The sequence below is a fragment of the Ylistrum balloti genome, unplaced genomic scaffold, assembly GCF_031769215.1.
Source record: "Ylistrum balloti isolate Yb309-2 unplaced genomic scaffold, AGI_CSIRO_Ybal_v1 Utg370998, whole genome shotgun sequence".
NCBI lineage: Eukaryota > Metazoa > Mollusca > Bivalvia > Pectinida > Pectinidae > Ylistrum > Ylistrum balloti.
This window is the reverse complement of record NW_026782557.1, coordinates 331,109-351,535: the sequence shown is the minus strand read 5'-3', so window position 1 is coordinate 351,535 and position 20,427 is coordinate 331,109. Positions and strand designations below refer to the sequence as shown.

At 36.4% G+C, this 20,427-nt stretch overlaps 1 protein-coding gene across 1 annotated transcript in view; it reads left to right on the top strand.

Annotated features, from left to right (window-relative positions):
- The window catches only part of LOC132559928 (uncharacterized), a 55,786-nt gene extending 35,689 nt beyond the window's left edge, over positions 1 to 20,097 (top strand). Inside the window, exons 16-23 of the mRNA XM_060224560.1 lie at positions 1,441 to 1,979; positions 3,586 to 3,778; positions 6,366 to 6,466; positions 6,712 to 7,128; positions 7,989 to 8,408; positions 10,014 to 10,132; positions 11,485 to 11,828; positions 17,696 to 20,097. Of these exons, the coding sequence (XP_060080543.1) occupies positions 1,441 to 1,979; positions 3,586 to 3,778; positions 6,366 to 6,466; positions 6,712 to 7,128; positions 7,989 to 8,408; positions 10,014 to 10,132; positions 11,485 to 11,828; positions 17,696 to 18,620 (3,058 nt within the window). The 3' untranslated portion in view covers positions 18,621 to 20,097. The remainder of the gene's footprint in view (positions 1 to 1,440; positions 1,980 to 3,585; positions 3,779 to 6,365; positions 6,467 to 6,711; positions 7,129 to 7,988; positions 8,409 to 10,013; positions 10,133 to 11,484; positions 11,829 to 17,695) is intronic.
- Positions 20,098 to 20,427: the final 330 nt, after the last annotated feature.

Here is a 20,427-nt window from a genome sequence, read left to right as displayed (position 1 = left end):
TAGGCACACAGTTTCATGGTAATATCTTTGAGACAGCTGAGATCCCCACCCCTAAAAAATATATGGCAATGCTTGGGCATCAAGAGATAAACACAGTCACAGTGTAAGAACTGGCCCCAGGGTGTGGCTCCACCCCTCTGAACTGAAGTTCTGGGTGATATCTTTGAAACAGGCAAAATGCCTATCCCATAACTATATATGTATAGAATAGCTTGGCATTAAGAGATGAAACCAATTGTTACCTAAGAATCAGCCCTTGGGTGTGTCATAGTTTTGATATAGTTAAGATACCAACCTGATAACCATATAAGTTCTTATTGGGAATCGAAAAAGACAGTGATGATGTAAGAAGTTACCCATTGTTCTTGCCCTATCAAAGAGATTAAGTGACCGAACTTTAATTTGGAAATATTTGAAATACCCAACATATAGGCATGTATAACATTGCTGGGCTTTAAGATCCAGGTGAGCAATTAAGGCCCTATAGCCTCTTGTTGCATGAAATAGTGTGTAAATGATGAGTGGGGTCAAATAGTGGAAATTCTTTAAATTCCTTCTTTTGTGGGAATACCATGATTCTGTCCCAATCGGCCTGAAGCATACCTTGCTGAAAGAAATCCAATTCTGTGTTAAACAGAAGCCTGACATCAGAGATATGAGGCCCAATAGAGGAAGTGTAATCTCTTTGAAATTCTTCTTTTGTACAACGATATTGTCCAGGTTTGGTCTGAAACAGTTTTGTGTGTGATGAATCGGACATCTGTTTGGCCACAAAGCCTGGACCCAATAGGGAAATTAATTTAAGAATTATTTGTCATGTTTAAAAATCTTTGTTAAGTGACTAAATTCCTAAATTAACCCTGTAAGTGTTGCAGGCCTTTTGGGCCTCTTGTAAGGTAAGGTATGATGTTACAGACTTCCACAGTCAAGTTAGAGAAAAGTTGCTTGCTCTTTTTATAAGGTGAGATGAAAATATCAATTTCATGGGAGTTGGTGTTCCATGGTCAATTAAGTATCACATAGTTCCTTTATATAGTTTATAAACAATGTCAGTTTCATGGTCTCAAACACTCATATTGTTGTTCCATTTTATAGCCACTTGAGTCTCTATTTTGTGATTTCAATCTCTATTTATGATAATTCAGAATTAAGATGGTACATAAGAATAATCACAGATTGTGTAATTAATCAACATGTGTTTGAGACAATGCAAAGTAGTAAAATAAAATCATTAAGAAAATTATGTCATAAATTTGAGCTCAGAGTAATGAGTTCTAAATATAACTAATGAAAGGCTGACCACTTGATACATAGATCATTATAAGAAATCTCAACAAAATGAGTGAATATATTTAGATATATCATTCTTCAGATACTTTTAGGCAAGGCCAAATGTATTAACATTATGTATTTCATATATTTTTGTTTTTACAATTCTAGGCACCCAGAGGAGAGTACTGGCACCCCATCAACCTGGTCCTCATCTTCTGGAACTCCTTCTATCCCTCCTACACCTCATTATCCTCAACTTCATCCTCCTTCAACTCGTGACTCTCATTTTCTTGAACCTTCACATAGATCAATACCTTCAGAAACCCATCCCTTACATCCTACCCATCAATCCATGCCCTCTAATGCACCTGAACTGATGCCTATCCACCCTACTCAGCAATCTGCAACCTATGGTGCCCCTGAACCTGAATTTTTCGATCCTACCATTCAGCCACCAGATTTTAGTGTGCTAGAACCTCCTACAAATCAGATTACACGATCTTCAGACACATCCATGCAAGGATTGGTTGGAAGTCCAGAAAGTAGCAAGGATATATTCAAATCTCTTGGGACTGAAGTCAAAGACGATGATTTATTCCCTGGGACTTCAGAATCCTCTATCCCTGCAGGTGACTTGAAGGCAGGTGGAGAAATTAAGAATCTTGCGGTTGAACAAAGAACTGAGATTTCTGACTCAAATTTGGCAGGTTTGTATTTTGTGACATCTTTTTTCTCAGCCAACCTTGACCAAAATAAACTTATACCCTAACACAACTTCTGTTTTCTATCAGCTTATTTCCTAAAAAATACTACAACGTTGACAAAATTTGGTCTGAAGTATCCTTTAGGATGTTGATTTTTTATTATAGATATAGTGAGTCTCTTCTCCCAGGGGGCCTAAGAGGCAGGACCTAAAAGGGGAAGTTCTTTAAAATCCTTCTCTGTAAGAATGATTGGATTTTGTCCAGATTTAGTCTAACAAATTTTATATGAATTGTTTATATGACCCTTTGAGGAAAAAAAGGATGGAGTTCAAAAGGTGAAATAGAGGGATCACTTCAAAATGCTACATCTTCTCAAGGAAAGCATGAGTTTGGTCAAATTCAGTTTCAAGCATCACTGGGTCAAGGGGATTCAATTTGGTACAACTGACGGGTCTGACCCCCTGGGGCAGGGCTCATTAGAAGAAATAGAGGAATCAATTTAAAATTCTCCTTCTCTCTGGGATCTCGTGTTTTAATGTTAGTTTTTGCCTTCATGAAGGTGAGGGGCATGGCCTCCTACCGTAGATATATGATATTTGTAATCAGTGATTATAGCCAAAGGACCAAGTGAGCTACTGATATATCGCAGCATCAATTGTCTGTCCTTCCATCAACAATTTGTACAAATGGGTCTTGCCTGCCTGGACTGGGAGGGACAAAGCCCAATAGAGGAAATAGAGCAAATTCTTTCAAATTCTACTCCTCCTGTAGGAACAATTGGATTTTGCTTAAATTTAGTTAGAAGCATTCTTGGGTGAAGAGGGATCAGCTTTGTATAAATGGTAGGTCTCCTGGGTTTGGAGGAGTGGGGTCCTATAAGGATTGATCTTTATTGAATTTCACATAAATTTTCTCCTTGTTGTGCCCATTGATTGTGGGACTGATCAGAGAAACAAAATGGTTGACAGGAGGCCATCTTGGATTTTGATAGTTAGAGTTTGTTATCAGTATTTTTTAGGAATTGTTCTCAATGGATATCTCTTAAATTTTGTACAAGTATTTCCCTTGATTCCTAATTGTGCCCTTTTTCATTTTGGGACAGATCAGAAAAACAAAATGGCTGAGGGATGGCCATTTTCACTTTGGCAGATAAACATTATCACTCTATTTCTTCATAAGAGTTTTCAAATTTCATGAAAGCGAAAACAGAGAGAAAGGAGATAAAATGTTGTGTTATCGGTAGGAACTGACACTTAATTATCAAAATATCTGCAACATGTAAACAACATGCAGGGAATGTGCTATCCAAAATGGAAAATTTACAATAGGGAAATTAAAATAACCATGCATTTTAATGATATAGCTTGGTCCAAAGTTGTACCTGTTGATATCATTGTAGATCAAAGTGGGTAACTGATGTATTTCTGGTGGGTATTGAAGAAAGATTCTACTTAATGTTCACCATCCGTGATTGAATTTTTTTTTTTTTATATTTAAAAATATTTATATTAATATATAACAATGGCTAGAGAAAGAGCTTTAATGCTTTTGATATATCAGTGTTAATTAACAATACACAGTATACTTTATGTGTATATTTCTACCACAGGTACACCATCTCCAGAGAGTTTGAGCTCTTCTGTGCCAGTATTTACCCACAAGTCTGTCTCCTGGCAGTTTCAGCCCCCTGGAGGCACCTGGCAGTCATATTCTGATGATATCAGTCAAAAGATCGAGGAAAAATTTCAGAAGAATAATAAAACAACATTAATCAGAATTGACACTCAAGAAAAATCTAACAGGTTGGTACAATTTGTGATTAGTGATACGTAGTCTAGGCACACAAGGAAAATCTAACAGGTTGGTACAATTTGTGATTAGTGATACGTAGTCTAGGCACACAAGGAAAATCTAACAGGTTGGTACAATTTGTGATTAGTGATACATAGTCTAGGCACACAAGGAAAATCTAACAATTTGTGATTAGTGATACGTAGTCTAGGCACACAAGGTTAGGTACAATTTGTGATTAGTGATACGTAGTCTAGGCACACAAGGAAAATCTAACAGGTTGGTACAATTTGTGATTAGTGATACGTAGTCTAGGCACACAAGGAAAATCTAACAGGTTGGTACAATTTGTGATTAGTGATACGTAGTCTAGGCACACAAGGAAAATCTAACAGGTTGGTACAATTTGTGATTAGTGATACGTAGTCTAGGCACACAAGAAAAATCTAACAGGTTGGTACAATTTGTTATTAGTGACGATACGTCTAGGTATATTAATAAACTACAATATATTGGGATATTTTTGTTATTTGCAAATTCCCAAAAATGTACTTTTTGCATTTTCTTTTGCATATTTCATGTTTTAGTGATTGGAAAGACTTCTTCAGAATGAACATAGCTTACATATACTCAAGAGATAAAGAAATGAAGGATGACATTACTTTTTATATCTTGAGAACGCCTTTATCAAAAACATTTAAATTCGGTCAAACAATTGTCTAGGTTATAGTGCACGTGGTCCTACATTAAACATAGCATTATTGTATTGTGTGATGATGTCTTCAGGGGAAAACAGAAAATGGTAAAATCTTGTGCACAGCAGTGTTGTGACATTGATCTGCTTGTCATACATTAGGCAGGCTACTTAGTGATGCATCACTTCGTAGGTCTGTCCCTTACCATTACTTGACCCTATGGCTTGCATTGGATGGCCGGCATGGCCTCAGAATATTCCCATTGAGGCAGTTGAGACAGATCTTGTTTACTGATGAGTCCTGTTTCACCCTGTTTTGAGCAGACATTCGACATCGAACATACATTTATTGTTTGTTGTGTCAGGGCTGTGATGTAAAGTCAAACACTTTGCAGGCCCTTTTTGATGTGTCAGTACTTGGTTTAGTAATGGCTAGTCTGACATATGTCAGTATGTTATTGTTTGTTTTTTGATGAAACTTGTTTTTGATGAAACATCTATTTAATACCATATATATATATTTCCTCTTTTTTATTTATTTATTTTCACTCTAACTCTAATCATATATCAGGGTTCCTATAATCCCCAGATTGAGTCCCTGAAATGTTCATTGAGTTCTATTACAACACAATTAGTATACATTATAATCCCCAGATTGAGTCCCTGAAATGTTAATTGAGTTCTATTACAACACAATTAGTATACATTATAATCCCCAGATTGAGTCCCTGAAATGTTAATTGAGTTCTATTACAACACAATTAGTATACATTATAATCCCCAGATTGAGTCCCTGAAATGTTAATTGAGTTCTATTACAACACAATTAGTATACATTATAATCCCCAGATTGAGTCCCTGAAATGTTAATTGAGTTCTATTACAACACAATTAGTATACATTATAATCCCCAGATTGAGTCCCTGAAATGTTAATTGAGTTCTATTACAACACAATTAGTATACATTATAATCCCCAGATTGAGTCCCTGAAATGTTAATTGAGTTCTATTACAACACAATTAGTCTACATTATAATCCCCAGATTGAGTCCCTGAAATGTTAATTGAGTTCTATTACAACACAATTAGTATACATTATAATCCCCAGATTGAGTCCCTGAAATGTTAATTGAGTTCTATTACAACACAATTAGTCTACATTATAATCCCCAGATTGAGTCCCTGAAATGTTAATTGAGTTCTATTACAACACAATTAGTCTACATTATAATCCCCAGATTGAGTCCCTGAAATGTTAATTGAGTTCTATTACAACACAATTAGTCTACATTATAATCCCCAGATTGAGTCCCTGAAATGTTAATTGAGTTCTATTACAACACAATTAGTCTACATTATAATCCCCAGATTGAGTCCCTGAAATGTTAATTGAGTTCTATTACAACACAATTAGTCTACATTATAATCCCCAGATTGAGTCCCTGAAATGTTAATTGAGTTCTATTACAACACAATTAGTCTACATTATAATCCCCAGATTGAGTCCCTGAAATGTTAATTGAGTTCTATTACAACACAATTAGTCTACACTATAATCCCCAGATTGAGTCCCTGAAATGTTAATTGAGTTCTATTACAACACAATTAGTATACATTATAATCCCCAGATTGAGTCCCTGAAATGTTAATTGAGTTCTATTACAACACAATTAGTCTACATTATAATCCCCAGATTGAGTCCCTGAAATGTTAATTGAGTTCTATTACAACACAATTAGTATACATTATAATCCCCAGATTGAGTCCCTGAAATGATAATTGAGTTCTATTACAACACAATTAGTCTACATTATAATCCCCAGATTGAGTCCCTGAAATGTTAATTGAGTTCTATTACAACACAATTAGTCTACATTATAGTTTGGATTTCTTTTTTCTACAGCTACCGGATCATTTTAAAAGGAAAATTACGACAGACACATGTGAAGAGTAATGGGAAGAATGCGGGTTCTGTTGAACCAGACTGTGCTGTGCGACGTTTAGGTAATGTACCCAAATTGAAACATACACACATGCAAGACTATGACATACTGTGTAAAATATTAGTGCCCTAACAAGTTGTTACCTTGTGGACATTTCTAGCGAATCTGTTGAATTGGTTATATACCGAGACTGCTATTTACTTCATTACATTTTTAGTAATAGAAAGGAGTAAATTTAATGAAATTGAGGCAACCATTACATGATAACTGTTAACATAGAACTAACATGATATTTTTATTTAACAGAGGTCCCAAATGAAATCTGGGAAATGGACAAGGAGAAAGTGGACCTTTACTTTGCAGCATTGGAGAAAGGACAGGAAACACTCACCAATCTTCGTCTGATGGTGGTTGGGCATGAAGGAGTGGGCAAAACTACTCTCTGTCATCATCTCATGAAAATAATCATCCCAGAAAACTTGGAAAGTACTAACGGTATCGACATATATATCCATCGCTACCTTATCAACATGAAAAGTAAAAAACAGACACCCCTCCCTCCTGATCGCCAGGAGGAGGCAGCTTGTCTCCGACTTGCCAAAGTTGTGGCTAGTTTTAAACATGAGAATGACATGATTGGAGAAAATGTAGTAGTGGATTCTGATCAACATCCTGACCTGAGAAGTTTGGGGAGCATTGCAGGCGCTGAGAGTCCAAAACAAGGTACAGCGAATTTGAAATGGAAACAAATGCAAGATTCTGTTCATCGCAAACTTCAGATAACAATCACAAAACAGCATTTTATTAGACATATTCAAAATCTAATTTAGCGATATTCACACTCTCTCGATAACACTGATAAGGGACTAGGTATGTACTGTGTCACATAACACTGTTAACAGGATAGTTATGTGATGGATGTTATTACAATGATAACAGGGTAGTTATGTGATGGATGTTATTACAATGATAACAGGGTAGTTATGAGATGGGTGTTATTACACTGATAACAGGATAATTATGTAATAGGTGTTATTACACTGATAACAGGGTAGTTATGTAATGGATGTTATTACAATGATAACAGGGTAGTTATATGATGGGTGTTATTACACTGATAACAGGGTAGTTATGTGATGGGTATATTTACACTGTTAACAGGGTAGTTATGTGATGGATTTATTACAATGATAACAGGGTAGTTATGTGATGGATGTTATTACAATGATAACAGGGTAGTTATATAATGGATGTTATTACACTGTTAACAGGGTAGTTATGTGATGGATGTTATTACACTGATAACAAGGTAGTTATGTAATGGGTGTTATTACACTAATAACAGGGTGGTTATGTAATGGGTGTTATTACACTGGTAACAGGGTAGTTATGTGATGGATGTTATTACACTGTTGACAGGGTAGTTATGTGATGGATGTTATAACACTGATAACAGGGTAGTTTTGTGATGGATGTTATTACACTGACAACAAAGCGCTAATGCAACAGGGATCATTTTTGTATCAATTTCTCCACTAGGATTTGTATAAATGTAAAGGGATGTTTTTGTTTTTGTTTTGAAGATGTTCTAGAAAGCATGCCCCTTACTTCTGAGACTAGTGATATGACTACCGAAAAGCAGTGGTGTCAAAGCATTGTAGATGAAGAACTTCAGGACCAGAGATCATATTCTAGTGATGAGAGTTACATCAACAAATACAGATATCCCAAACCCAACATAAGTAGTACGTGGAATAACACAGGCAAGCCACGAGAGCGCAAGATCACCAACTTCTTTAGGAATGACATGGTAAATGTGATACAGAAGTCTGAAGGCGAGGAGGAGGGCGAGGAAAAGGCTTATTTATCTGTCTGGGATTTTGGAGGGCAGAAGGTGTTCTATGATTCTCACCATATCTTCCTCAGTAAAGATGCTGTCTACATCGTCTGTTTCAATGTCAGTGACTGCCATTGTGATGTGATCAAGAAGAAAGCAGAATTTGGTAAGTGTTTTGTGGTTAGAAAATGTTATAACTAAATTAAACTGATCACCTCTGTGTTTTTGGTTATAAGAAGAAAGCAGAATTTGGTAAGTGAAGAAATTGTTATGGGTATTTACTGAATTGTATGGAGGCAGGTACTTAGGGAAGACAGGATATTATGATGCAAGTGATTGCTTGGTGTGTAAAGAAAAATGTATATTAACAGTGTTTATCTGAGTTTTTCATATATCTTTTGATTACATGAGCCATCATTTAAAGTTGATAGGATTAATGGCCCAAAGTGTGATTTTGGTCTTAAATCCAGCTGTGTAGATATAGATAATTTTTCTTTCATAAAAGGAATTTAAAAACAATCCTGGCAGACATTTGATATTTCATAGTATATCAATTTCCTTTTCTATAAAAGAGAGGCTATTTGAGATACCATAATAAGAAAAAAACCCTTGAAGATTGGGTATCATTACATGATTATATTTATATATAGCACAGTATCAAGAAAAGGTTAAATTACATGTTAAATATCTACTACACTTTCATAATGCTTGAAACAATTTCATTCAAATTTTCTCTGAAACATTAGTAGAGGTGGGCAATTAATTCTTGAATTCAAAAAGTTGAATTTTTGACCACTTGGGACTTAGGGGTGGGCCCAAAATAGGAAAGTTCGTCAACATTTTGCTTCAAACTGCTTCTTTTCCTAAATATTTAAATTGATTTCAACCAAATTTGGTCTGAAACATCATTGAGGAGGGAGAATCATTTCTTGAATTCAGAAAGTTGATTTGACCCCTAGGGCTTTGGGATGGGCCTCCAAAAGGGGAAGTTAGATGATGTTTTGTTTTCAAAATGCCACTTCTTCTTAATGCCTTGGTAGATTTCAACCAAATTTGATCTGAAACATTGTTGCAGGTGGGTTATCATGTCATAAATTCAGAAAGTTGATTCAACCTTTTATATTTTGCTTCAAAATACTACTCTTCCTTAATGCTGAAATGGATTTAATTCAAATTTTGTTTGAAATATCAGCAGAGGTAGGCAATTAATGATTAAATTCAGGAAGTTAATTTGACCCCTAGGGACTTAGGAACGAGGGTCCTAATGATGAAGTTAGACAACATTTTACTCCTTCTTAATGCCTGGGTAATGTTCTACCAAATTTGGCCTGAAACATTATTAGGGAGAGGCAGTGATATCAAAAGTACATAACTTGATCCTGAGATTGTACTGATCAAATCTTAATTTTTTCTCTTTGGTCCAAAATCCAACATATATTTCATCTTGAACACATAGTCTTAACTACTTCACAAATTTCATTCACACCATTGACAAAATTATTTGGAGTTTGATTTCTTGAGGAAAAGAAATAGATGATATGTTATTTTTTAGCCTGATCAAAACTTCAACCATAGTAGCCATTTTGTAACATGATCACTTTTTTTTCATGTACAGAAATTAGCATTTATGAATTTCTGATACTTTAAGGAATGTTTAAAATTAGAATTCATCCGATTTGTTAGACCAGCATCAGTGAATTCTATCGTTTGTTAATCCATTCATGGATTGTCAGAAGACTATTAAGGGCCATGGCCTTCTTGTTTATTTCAGAGCGTGCCAGGTTCTGGCTTCATTCTATTGGTACATTGTCCACAAGGCAAAATACGGAGACGGTTGAGTTACCTCCCATCATTCTGGTGGGCACACACATGGACAAATTGGAAGGAATGGTATATAAACTGAACATTCAGTCATTTCTGTTTATTTCAATTTAAACTGATTCAAAGGCAAGGAGCTACTGAGGAGCAGCAAGCTTAACCTCATAAATGTTTGAAAATAAAAAATGTAGTTTGGTATTTTTTTAATAGTCCAGTGCCAGTAAAACTGTCTGTCTGTCAATCTGTTTGTCTGTCCATCCATCTGTCTGGTTAATATTACTGGAAATAGACTTTTGTCATCAAATTTTGTTTTCCTGATGATAAGTTCAGAAAGGATTGATGGATTTTGTTAAAACTTATTCCAATGTTAGCTCATGAAGTAATAGATACTGGTATTGAGTTTGGGGTCAAAAGGTCAATAATGAAGGCTGTGAAGATCACTTACTACTTTAGATATTTATCACCATCTTAAGGGCCTGGTATCAACGATGGGAGAAGCAACGTTTATCAGAATAACACCAGTAGTCAACTGGCCAATGTTCAAGGTCACTGTCAAAAGGTCAAGGTCATATTTTACATCTTTACATATACTGACAATCTAATTAGAATGGTTAAATTTACCCTTAAATGTCAGACACAAAGCCAGGTCTTTTCTAACATGTCAGTGTTTTAGTTTGTTTTCCATATCATCACTTAATTGAATTAGGGATGACAAACTTGATGAAAACCTCATACAGCATCAAGTGGACTGATGGTATACACTTATCGATCCTGCCTAACCCCCAGGGGCTGATTGGCAGGGCCAAAAGGGACAAATTGACTCTAATTTCAAATCTTCTTCCCAACACACAGATGGATAGAAGGAATTTTATGTGATTTACCAAAATTACAAATTTCATGACTTTAGGTTCTCACATTATCTCCTTTGGTTGAAGTTTACTGTAATGTATTCAGTATCATTTGTTTATTTTACATTGTAAATAATTCAAACTTGGACAGAATTTTTAGTACAGATAATGACAGATTCATGATATGTACATCTCAAACCTAGCTGACTCCAAAGGGTTGATAGGTGTAGCCAAAATGGGCCAGATTGATACATATTTTAAAATCTTCTCAACATCCTACTAGTGTAGAATCAAAAGTATTGGAAAACTACATTTTTAAGCAGAAATCAATTTAGTTCAAAAGTGGATAGAATCTTTATGAATTTGTGTGGCAGTCAATGATATGCACAATTTACCTCTGTGTTATGTTGACATTGCTAAAGTTCTTGGTATAATTCCTAATTACTACATACCAATCAAAGTTCATACACTAAAACATGGATGCAAGTGTCCTCTGAACTTGGTAAAATTGATGATTATGATCCAGATGTTTTTAAGATATTATTCCTTAATCATTGTCTACTTTACAATTTACAGGATGACGATGCTAAGAAGGTTGTATTTTTTGACATGTGTTCAATACTTCTCAAGCCACCAGAACTGCAGAAGATTAAAAACCACATCCAGGGCTACTGTCCTGTTGATAATAGTAATCCCAATCTTCCCTGGCTCCCTGACCTCTGGGAAGATATTATCAAGGCTGCTCCATACCAATCACAATGGCAGCGGGCTTTACCTGCAAAATGGCTGTCACTAGAAAGGGAACTGATGAAACTTAAAGGTCAAGGTCAAAAGATAATGACCTTCGAAGAAGTAACAAAACTGGATGGAAAGTTGGAATCACCAATCGAGAACACCAAGGAGATTGAATTGTTTCTGGAGTAAGTGTATTACTTCAAATTTTTTCTTGAGCAAATGTTCAATTTAATAATTTCATATCAGTTTAAACTATTTTCCTTTGTTCCTTTGTTCTTTGGTAACCTATCTAGCTATCTTTGGTTACCTAGCTAGCTATCTTTGGTTACCTATCTAGCTATCTTTGGTTACCTAGCTAGCTATCTTTGGTTACCTAGCTAGCTATCTTTGGTTACCTAGCTAGCTATCTTTGGTTACCTATCTAGCTATCTTTGGTTACCTATCTAGCTATCTTTGGTTACCTAGCTAGCTATCTTTGGCTACCTAGCTAGCTATCTTTGGTTACCTATCTAGCTATCTTTGGTTACCTAGCTAGCTATCTTTGGTTACCTAGCTAGCTATCTTTGGTTACCTACCTAGCTATCTTTGGCTACCTAGCTAGCTATCTTTGGTTACCTATCTAGCTATCTTTGGTTATCTATCTAGCTATCTTTGATTACCTATCGAGCTATCTTTGGTTACCTATCTAGCTATCTTTGGTTACCTACCTAGCTAGCTATCTTTGGTTACCTAGCTAGCTATCTTTGGTTACCTAGCTAGCTATCTTTGGTTACCTAGCTAGCTATCTTTGGTTACCTATCTAGCTATCTTTGGTTATCTATCTAGCTATCTTTGGTTACCTATTTAGCTATCTTTGGTTATCTATCTAGCTATCTTTGGTTATCTTTGGTTACCTATCTAGCTATCTTTGGTTACCTATCTATCTTTGGTTACTATCTATCTTTGGTTACCTACCTTTGGTTACCTATCTAGCTATCTTTGGTTACCTATCTAGCTATCTTTGGTTACCTATCTAGCTATCTTTGGTTACCTATCTAGCTATCTTTGGTTACCTAGCTAGCTATCTTTGGTTACCTATCTAGCTATCTTTGGTTACCTACCTAGCTAGCTATCTTTGGTTACCTATCTAGCTATCTTTGGTTACCTATCTAGCTATCTTTGGTTACCTATCTAGCTATCTTTGGTTACCTATCTAGCTATCTTTGGTTACCTATCTAGTTATCTTTGATTACCTATCGAGCTATCTTTGGTTACCTACCTATCTAGCTATCTTTGGTTACCTAGCTAGCTAGCTATCTTTGGTTACCTATCTAGCTATCTTTGGTTACCTATCTAGCTATCTTTGGTTACCTATCTAGCTATCTTTGGTTACCTATCTGGCTATCTTTGGTTACCTATCGAGCTATCTTTGGTTACCTATCTAGCTATCTTTGGTTACCTAGCTAGCTATCTTTGGTTACCTATCTAGCTATCTTTGGTTACCTATCTAGCTATCTTTGGTTACCTATCTGGCTATCTTTGGTTACCTAGCTAGCTATCTTTGGTTACCTATCTAGCTACCTTTGGTTACCTAGTTAGCTATCTTTGGTTACCTATCTAGCTATCTTTGGTTACCTATCTAGCTATCTTTGGTTACCTATCTAGCTATCTTTGGTTACCTACCTATCTAGCTATCTTTGGTTACCTATCTAGCTATATTTGGTTACCTATCTAGCTATCTTTGGTTACCTATCTGGCTATCTTTGGTTACCTAACTATCTTTGGTTACCTATCTAACTATCTTTGGTTATCTATCTAGCTATCTTTGGTTACCTATCTAGCTATCTATCGAGCTATCTTTGGTTACCTATCTAGCTATCTTTGGTTACCTATCTAACTACCTTAGGTTACCTATTTAGCTATCTTTGGTTATCTATCTAGCTATCTTTGATTACCTATCGAGCTATCTTTGGTTACCTATCTAGCTATCTTTGGTTACCTATCTAGCTATCTTTGGTTACCTATCTAGCTATCTTTGGTTACCTATCTAGCTATCTTTGGTTACCTATCTAGCTATCTTTGGTTACCTACCTAGCTAGCTATCTTTGGTTACCTATCTAGCTATCTTTGGTTATCTATCTAGCTATCTTTGATTACCTATCGAGCTATCTTTGGTTACCTATCTAGCTATCTTTGGTTATCTATCTAGCTATCTTTGGTTACCTATTTAGCTATCTTTGGTTATCTATCTAGCTATCTTTGATTACCTATCGAGCTATCTTTGGTTACCTATCTAGCTATCTTTGGTTACCTATCTAGCTATCTTTGGTTACCTATCTAGCTATCTTTGGTTATCTATCTAGCTATCTTTGGTTACCTACCTAGCTAGCTATCTTTGGTTACCTATCTAGCTATCTTTGGTTACCTAGCTAGCTATCTTTGGTTACCTATCTAGCTATCTTTGGTTACCTAGCTAGCTATCTTTGGTTACCTATTCTAGCTATCTTTGGTTACCTATCTAGCTATCTTTGGTTACCTAGCTAGCTATCTTTGGTTACCTAGCTAGCTAGCTATCTTTGGTTACCTATCTAGCTATCTTTGGTTACCTATCTATCTTTGGTTACCTATCTAGCTATCTTTGGTTACCTATCTAGCTATCTTTGGTTACCTATCTAGCTATCTTTGGTTACCTATCTAGCTATCTTTGGTTACCTATCTAGTTATCTTTGGTTACCTATTAGCTATCTTTGCTATCTTTGGTTACCTATCTAGCTATCTTTGGTTACCTATCTAGCTATCTTTGGTTACCTATATCTTTGGTTACTAGCTATCTTTGGTTACCTATCTAGCTATCTTTGGTTACCTATCTAGCTATCTTTGGCTACCGAGCTAGCTATCTTTGGTTACCTATCTAGCTATCTTTGGTTACCTATCTAGCTATCTTTGGTTACCTATCTAGCTATCTTTGGTTACCTAGCTAGCTATCTTTGGTTACCTATCTAGCTATCTTTGGTTACCTATCTAGCTATCTTTGGCTACCTAGCTAGCTATCTTTGGTTACCTAGCTAGCTATCTTTGGTTACCTATCTAGCTATCTTTGGTTATCTATCTAGCTATCTTTGGTTACCTATCTAGCTATCTTTGGTTACCTATCTAGCTATCTTTGGTTATCTATCTAGCTATCTTTGGTTACCTATCTAGCTATCTTTGGTTACCTATCTAGCTATCTTTGGTTACCTATCTAGCTATCTTTGGTTACCTAGCTAGCTATCTTTGGTTACCTATCTAGCTATCTTTGGTTACCTATCTAGCTATCTTTGGTTACCTATCTAGCTATCTTTGGTTACCTAGCTAGCTATCTTTGGTTACCTATCTAGCTATCTTTGGTTATCTATTTAGCTATCTTTGATTACCTATTGAGCTATCTTTGGTTACCTACCTATCTTTGGTTACCTATCTAACTATCTTTGGTTATCTATCTAGCTATCTTTGGTTACCTATCTAGCTATCTTTGGTTACCTATCTAGCTATCTTTGGTTACCTATCTAGCTATCTTTGGCTACCTAGCTAGCTATCTTTGGTTACCTATCTAGCTATCTTTGGTTACCTATCTAGCTATCTTTGGTTACCTATCTAGCTATCTTTGGTTACCTATCTAGCTATCTTTGGTTATCTATCTAGCTATCTTTGGTTATTTATCTAGCTATCTTTGGTTATCTATCTAGCTATCTTTGGTTACCTATCTAGCTATCTTTGGTTATTAGGTCATCTGACCCGAAGGGTCCGATGACCTATAGTCATCATGCTTCGTCCGTCGTCGTGCGCCGTGCGCCGTCCGTAAACTTTTCATTCAAACGACTTCTTCTCAAATACTAGAAGGTCTAGGGGGCTAATACTTGGCACAGAGGATACTGGCATGGAGCTCTACCAAGTTTGTTCAAATGAATGACCTTGACCCACTTTAAAGGTCACAGGGGTCAAATATGTTAATATCTTTAAACAACTTCTTCTCATTAACCAAAAGGCTCAGAGTGTAGATATTGGGCCTGTGACATGCTGGGATGAAGGACTACCAAGTTTGTTACAAATCTAGACCTTGACCCACTTTAAAGGTCAGAGGGGTCTATCTATGTTAAAATCTTTAAACAACTTCTTCTCATTAACCAAAAGTCTCAGAGTGGAGATATTGGGCCTGTGGCATGCTGGGATGAAGGGCTACCAAGTTTGTTTAAATGAATGACCTTGAACAACTTTCAAGGTCACAGGGGTCAAATATGTCAAAATCTTTAAATAACTTCTTCTCAAATACTAGAAGGCCTAGGGGGCTAATACTTGGCCCAGAGCATGCTGGCATGGAGCCATACAAAGTTTGTTCAAATGAATGACCTTGGCCCACTTTCAAGGTCACAGGGGTCAAATATGTTAAAATATACAAAGGACTTCATCTCAATTTGGTCTATGAGTGCCTATTGGGTCTGTAGCATGCTGGGAGGAAAGGCTACCAAGTTTATTTAAATGAATGACCTTGAACAACTTTCAAGGTCGCAGGGGTCAAATATGTCAAAATCTTTAAATAACAACTTCTTCTCAAATACTAGAAGGCCTAGGGGGCTAATAGTTGGCCCATAGCATGCTGGCATGGAGCCATACAAAGTTTGTTCAAATGAATGACCTTGGCCCACTTTCAAGGTCACAGGGGTCAAATATGTTAAAATATACAAAGGACTTCATCTCAATAAGCAAAAGTCTATGAGTGCCGATATTGGGTCTGTAGCATGCTGGGAGGAAAGGCTACCAAGTTTATTCAAATGAATGACCTCAACCCACTTTCAAGGTCACAGGGGTCAAATATGTTAAAATATACAAACGACTTCTTCTCAACAAGCAAAAGTCCATGAGTGCTGATATTGGGCCTGTAAGATGCTTGGAGGAGAGGCTACCAAGTTTGTTCAAATGAATGACCTCAACCCACTTTCTAGGTTTGGCTTGCTTTTTGTCAGATGACCGTTAAGGCCCATTGGCCTCTTGTCTATCTAGCTATCTTTGATTACCTATCGAGCTATCTTTGGTTACCTACCTATCTTTGGTTACCTATCTAACTATCTTTGGTTATCTATCTAGCTATCTTTGGTTACCTATCTAGCTATCTTTGGTTACCTACCTAGCTATCTTTGGTTACCTAGCTAGCTAGCTATCTTTGGTTACCTATCTAGCTATCTTTGGTTACCTATCTAGCTATCTTTGGTTACCTATCTAGCTATCTTTGGTTACCTATCTAGCTATCTTTGGTTACCTATCTAGCTATCTTTGGTTATCTATCTAGCTATCTTTGATTACCTATCGAGCTATCTTTGGTTACCTACCTATCTAGCTATCTTTGGTTACCTACCTAGCTAGCTATCTTTGGTTACCTAGCTAGCTATCTTTGGTTACCTATCTAGCTATCTTTGGCTACCTAGCTAGCTATCTTTGGTTACCTATCTAGCTATCTTTGGTTACCTACCTAGCTAGCTATCTTTGTTTACCTATCTAGCTATCTTTGGTTACCTATCTAGCTATCTTTGGTTAACTAGCTATCTTTGGTCACCTATCTAGCTATCTTTGGTTACCTAGCTAGATATCTTTGGTTACCTATCCAGCTATCTTTTGTTACCTATCTAGTTATCTTTGGTTACCTATCTAGTTATCTTTTGTTACCTAGCTAGCTATCTTTGGTTACCTATCTAGCTATCTTTGGTTACCTATCTAGGTATCTTTGGCTACCTAGCTAGCTATCTTTGGTCACCTATCTAGCTATCTTTGGTTAACTAGCTATCTTTGGTCACCTATCTAGCTATCTTTGGTTACCTAGCTAGCTATCTTTGGTTACCTAGCTAGCTATCTTTGGTTACCTATCTAGCTATATTTGGTTACCTATCTAGCTATCTTTGGTTACCTAGCTAGCTATCTTTGGCTACTTAGCTAGCTATCTTTGGTTACTAGGTACTATATTACTAGAGATTAGACTAAACATAAATAGGATGTTATCTTGTCATGATCTTGTTTATGTAAAACTTTCTCTCTTTTTTTGCAGGTATTTACATGAAACAGGCAATATCATGTTTTTCAAAGAAGAAATTGATGGAGAAGGTATGATGAACCGCAAATTGGTTTTGGACCCCCAGTGGATAGTGTACGCTTTCCGTTGTCTTATTACAGACAGCAAGTTCACCCAGTTTGACAGCACAAACTTGGACAACATGTGGAAGATGTACCATGTGAATGCTGAGCTCCTTCAGCCCCTGGTGGATGCCTTATGGAGAGGGGACTCCTTCAGAGAACACAAAGCTATTCTTCTCACTCTCATGGAGAACTTAGGCCTCATATCACGACCAAAATCACTCAGCAACATCAAAGTCAATGAGAAGGCACAGTACTATATTGTACCCACCATCCTGAAGGAGTCCAGTTTTGATTGGCTAGAATTGGTGTTGAAAGAAGTCAACACTGTAGCCCAATCCCGTACGCTGTGTCTGGTCTATGAGTTTTTGCCTTTTACTATATTCCACAAGCTGTTAGCTGCTTGCATAGGTCATTATAAGATAGCAGCATACCTGACACAGGAGGGTGTTCCACTACAAAAGGGATTTGGCTGCTTCATGGTTGGGCTGCACTGGCATATGATACTCCACTGCAAAAATTCAGTTGTTAAGGTTACCATGTTCAAGTATGTGGAGACAGAAAATGAGAAGAAGATTAAGGCTGGGGAGCTGGTGAGTGTGAGAGAATTCCTGGAGGACACTTTAAAGAAAATCCTTGGCCGCAACCAGCTGAGTCACCTAACATTCCAATATGAGCTACACTGCAAGTTCTGGTGTGGAGAGAACGAAAATCGTGTGGGTAAGGAGACTATACATCAGGAATCAAGAGTGCGATGTTGCGGATCACCAAAACAACATTTCTTTGGTCTGGAAGACCTATCACCATGGTTTGGTTCCACAGAATGTGGCACTATTTAACTTTGCAAACAAAGAAGTTATATTATGATAAAGGGCTTTCAAATGGAAATATGTGATGTACATTCAGCAATTGTTTATTGGCAGGGTTGCACACAGTGCAAATCCGGGTTGTAGTATGGTGAATGTTGGGCGAGCGGGCGGGGAAAAGGGGTACCAGTTTTGTAGAATCAAATCCTCCTATTTTTTTGACGTAGAAGCTCAAAACTTTGTAGGTTGTTTATATATATGTTGAAGATGTGCACCTCCTATTGTGGATTGATTCTGGACATTTTACTGGATTTTCCTGGCTTTGGAACTTAGTTATTTTCTGCAGTTTGGCAGGGAAAAGGGGTACCAGTTTTGTAGAATCAACGCCTCCTAATGTTTTTGATGTAGAGGCTTGAAACTTTGTAGGATATTTATATATATATGTTAAAGATGTGCACCTCTTATTAATATTGATTCATTCTGGACGTTTTTTCTTGATTTTCCGGGCTTTGAACTTAGTCATTTTCAACAGTCTGGCATGGAAAATCCAAGATGGCAGCCTTTGCCTCTTATAACAAAAATTCTACATACTCAACAAAGGAAACACCCTTAACTACCTTATAAATACCATATAACATTGCACTCATCTCACAACCCGGCCAATTGTGACTTTGCCCCATTTTTGAATGTAGTGAAGGAAAAAGCAAGGAATATGATTATAAATAACAAGAGTGTTATTTGTGTGAATCATAGTACAATTGTTGTTCCATAGATTATGTATAAATTAGAGGATAATCATTGCATCTTAGTTATATCAGGTCAGGTACCCATGGATACCTTTTAATGTTTGACCTGTCACTACACTGAAATTCTCTCTGGAGCATTGGTAGATTGCTAATGTCTGATATTGAATGGAATTTGGTTATATCTTATATCATTATGGAACAAATATTAACTAACATACGTGAGTAGTTCAAATTGAGAGGTAAAACACATCCATTCAACCTGACCAGACATGTTACTGGATTGTGACTCAGCTTGATTAGAGGCCGCAGCAATTATATAGAATGGTGCAGAATGAGAGAGTTTGACTCCCAAGTAGAGTGGAGAACCTCAAACTTATAACAAGATGCAGTATTTGTTAAAGGAAATGAAATACTATATCATTGTCCTGTAAGCACAAATCTCTCATCCCTTGTGTCCATCATAAAAGGACAGGAATACTGCTGAACAGACCAACTATATACCCTAAGAAGGATTGGATTTCCAACACTAAAATATGTACTACTAGTTCTCTTGATACCTTATATTATGTATCATCATATTGTTGCCTTATTTGTAGGATCATGAATTTCATTATATATTTTTGAAACAAGTTTTTTTCATGTATTTGAACCTCTGGTGAGCTAAAATGGAAAACTATGTGACATGTTTATATATCACATCAATGGAAATCACTCACTAAAGAGATGAGAAAAATAAAAGATGTATAACCTCTTATTTAACATGACACCAGTCATTAGATGTTGTAGTTATTCTTTTCCATGTCAAACTTTGAGTCCTCTTGATTGCTTTCTTGTCATTGTGGCATTACAGTGTAATCTGTGAGTGTTTGTTTTCAGTTCATTATCAAATTGTTCATTTGCACATGCATGTGTTCATCTGTACTTCTGTCCAGCCTTCTGATTCAACTCACATGGTCCGTGCACTTGATTAGTGTTAGAGGTCACATGGCTATCATTTATCAGTCGCTGTATTTTGATGGTCCTCATTTATACATTAACAATATTCAGGAAAAAGGTATCCTGTTTGTGTATTTTATGCTCTAATTATGGTAAAC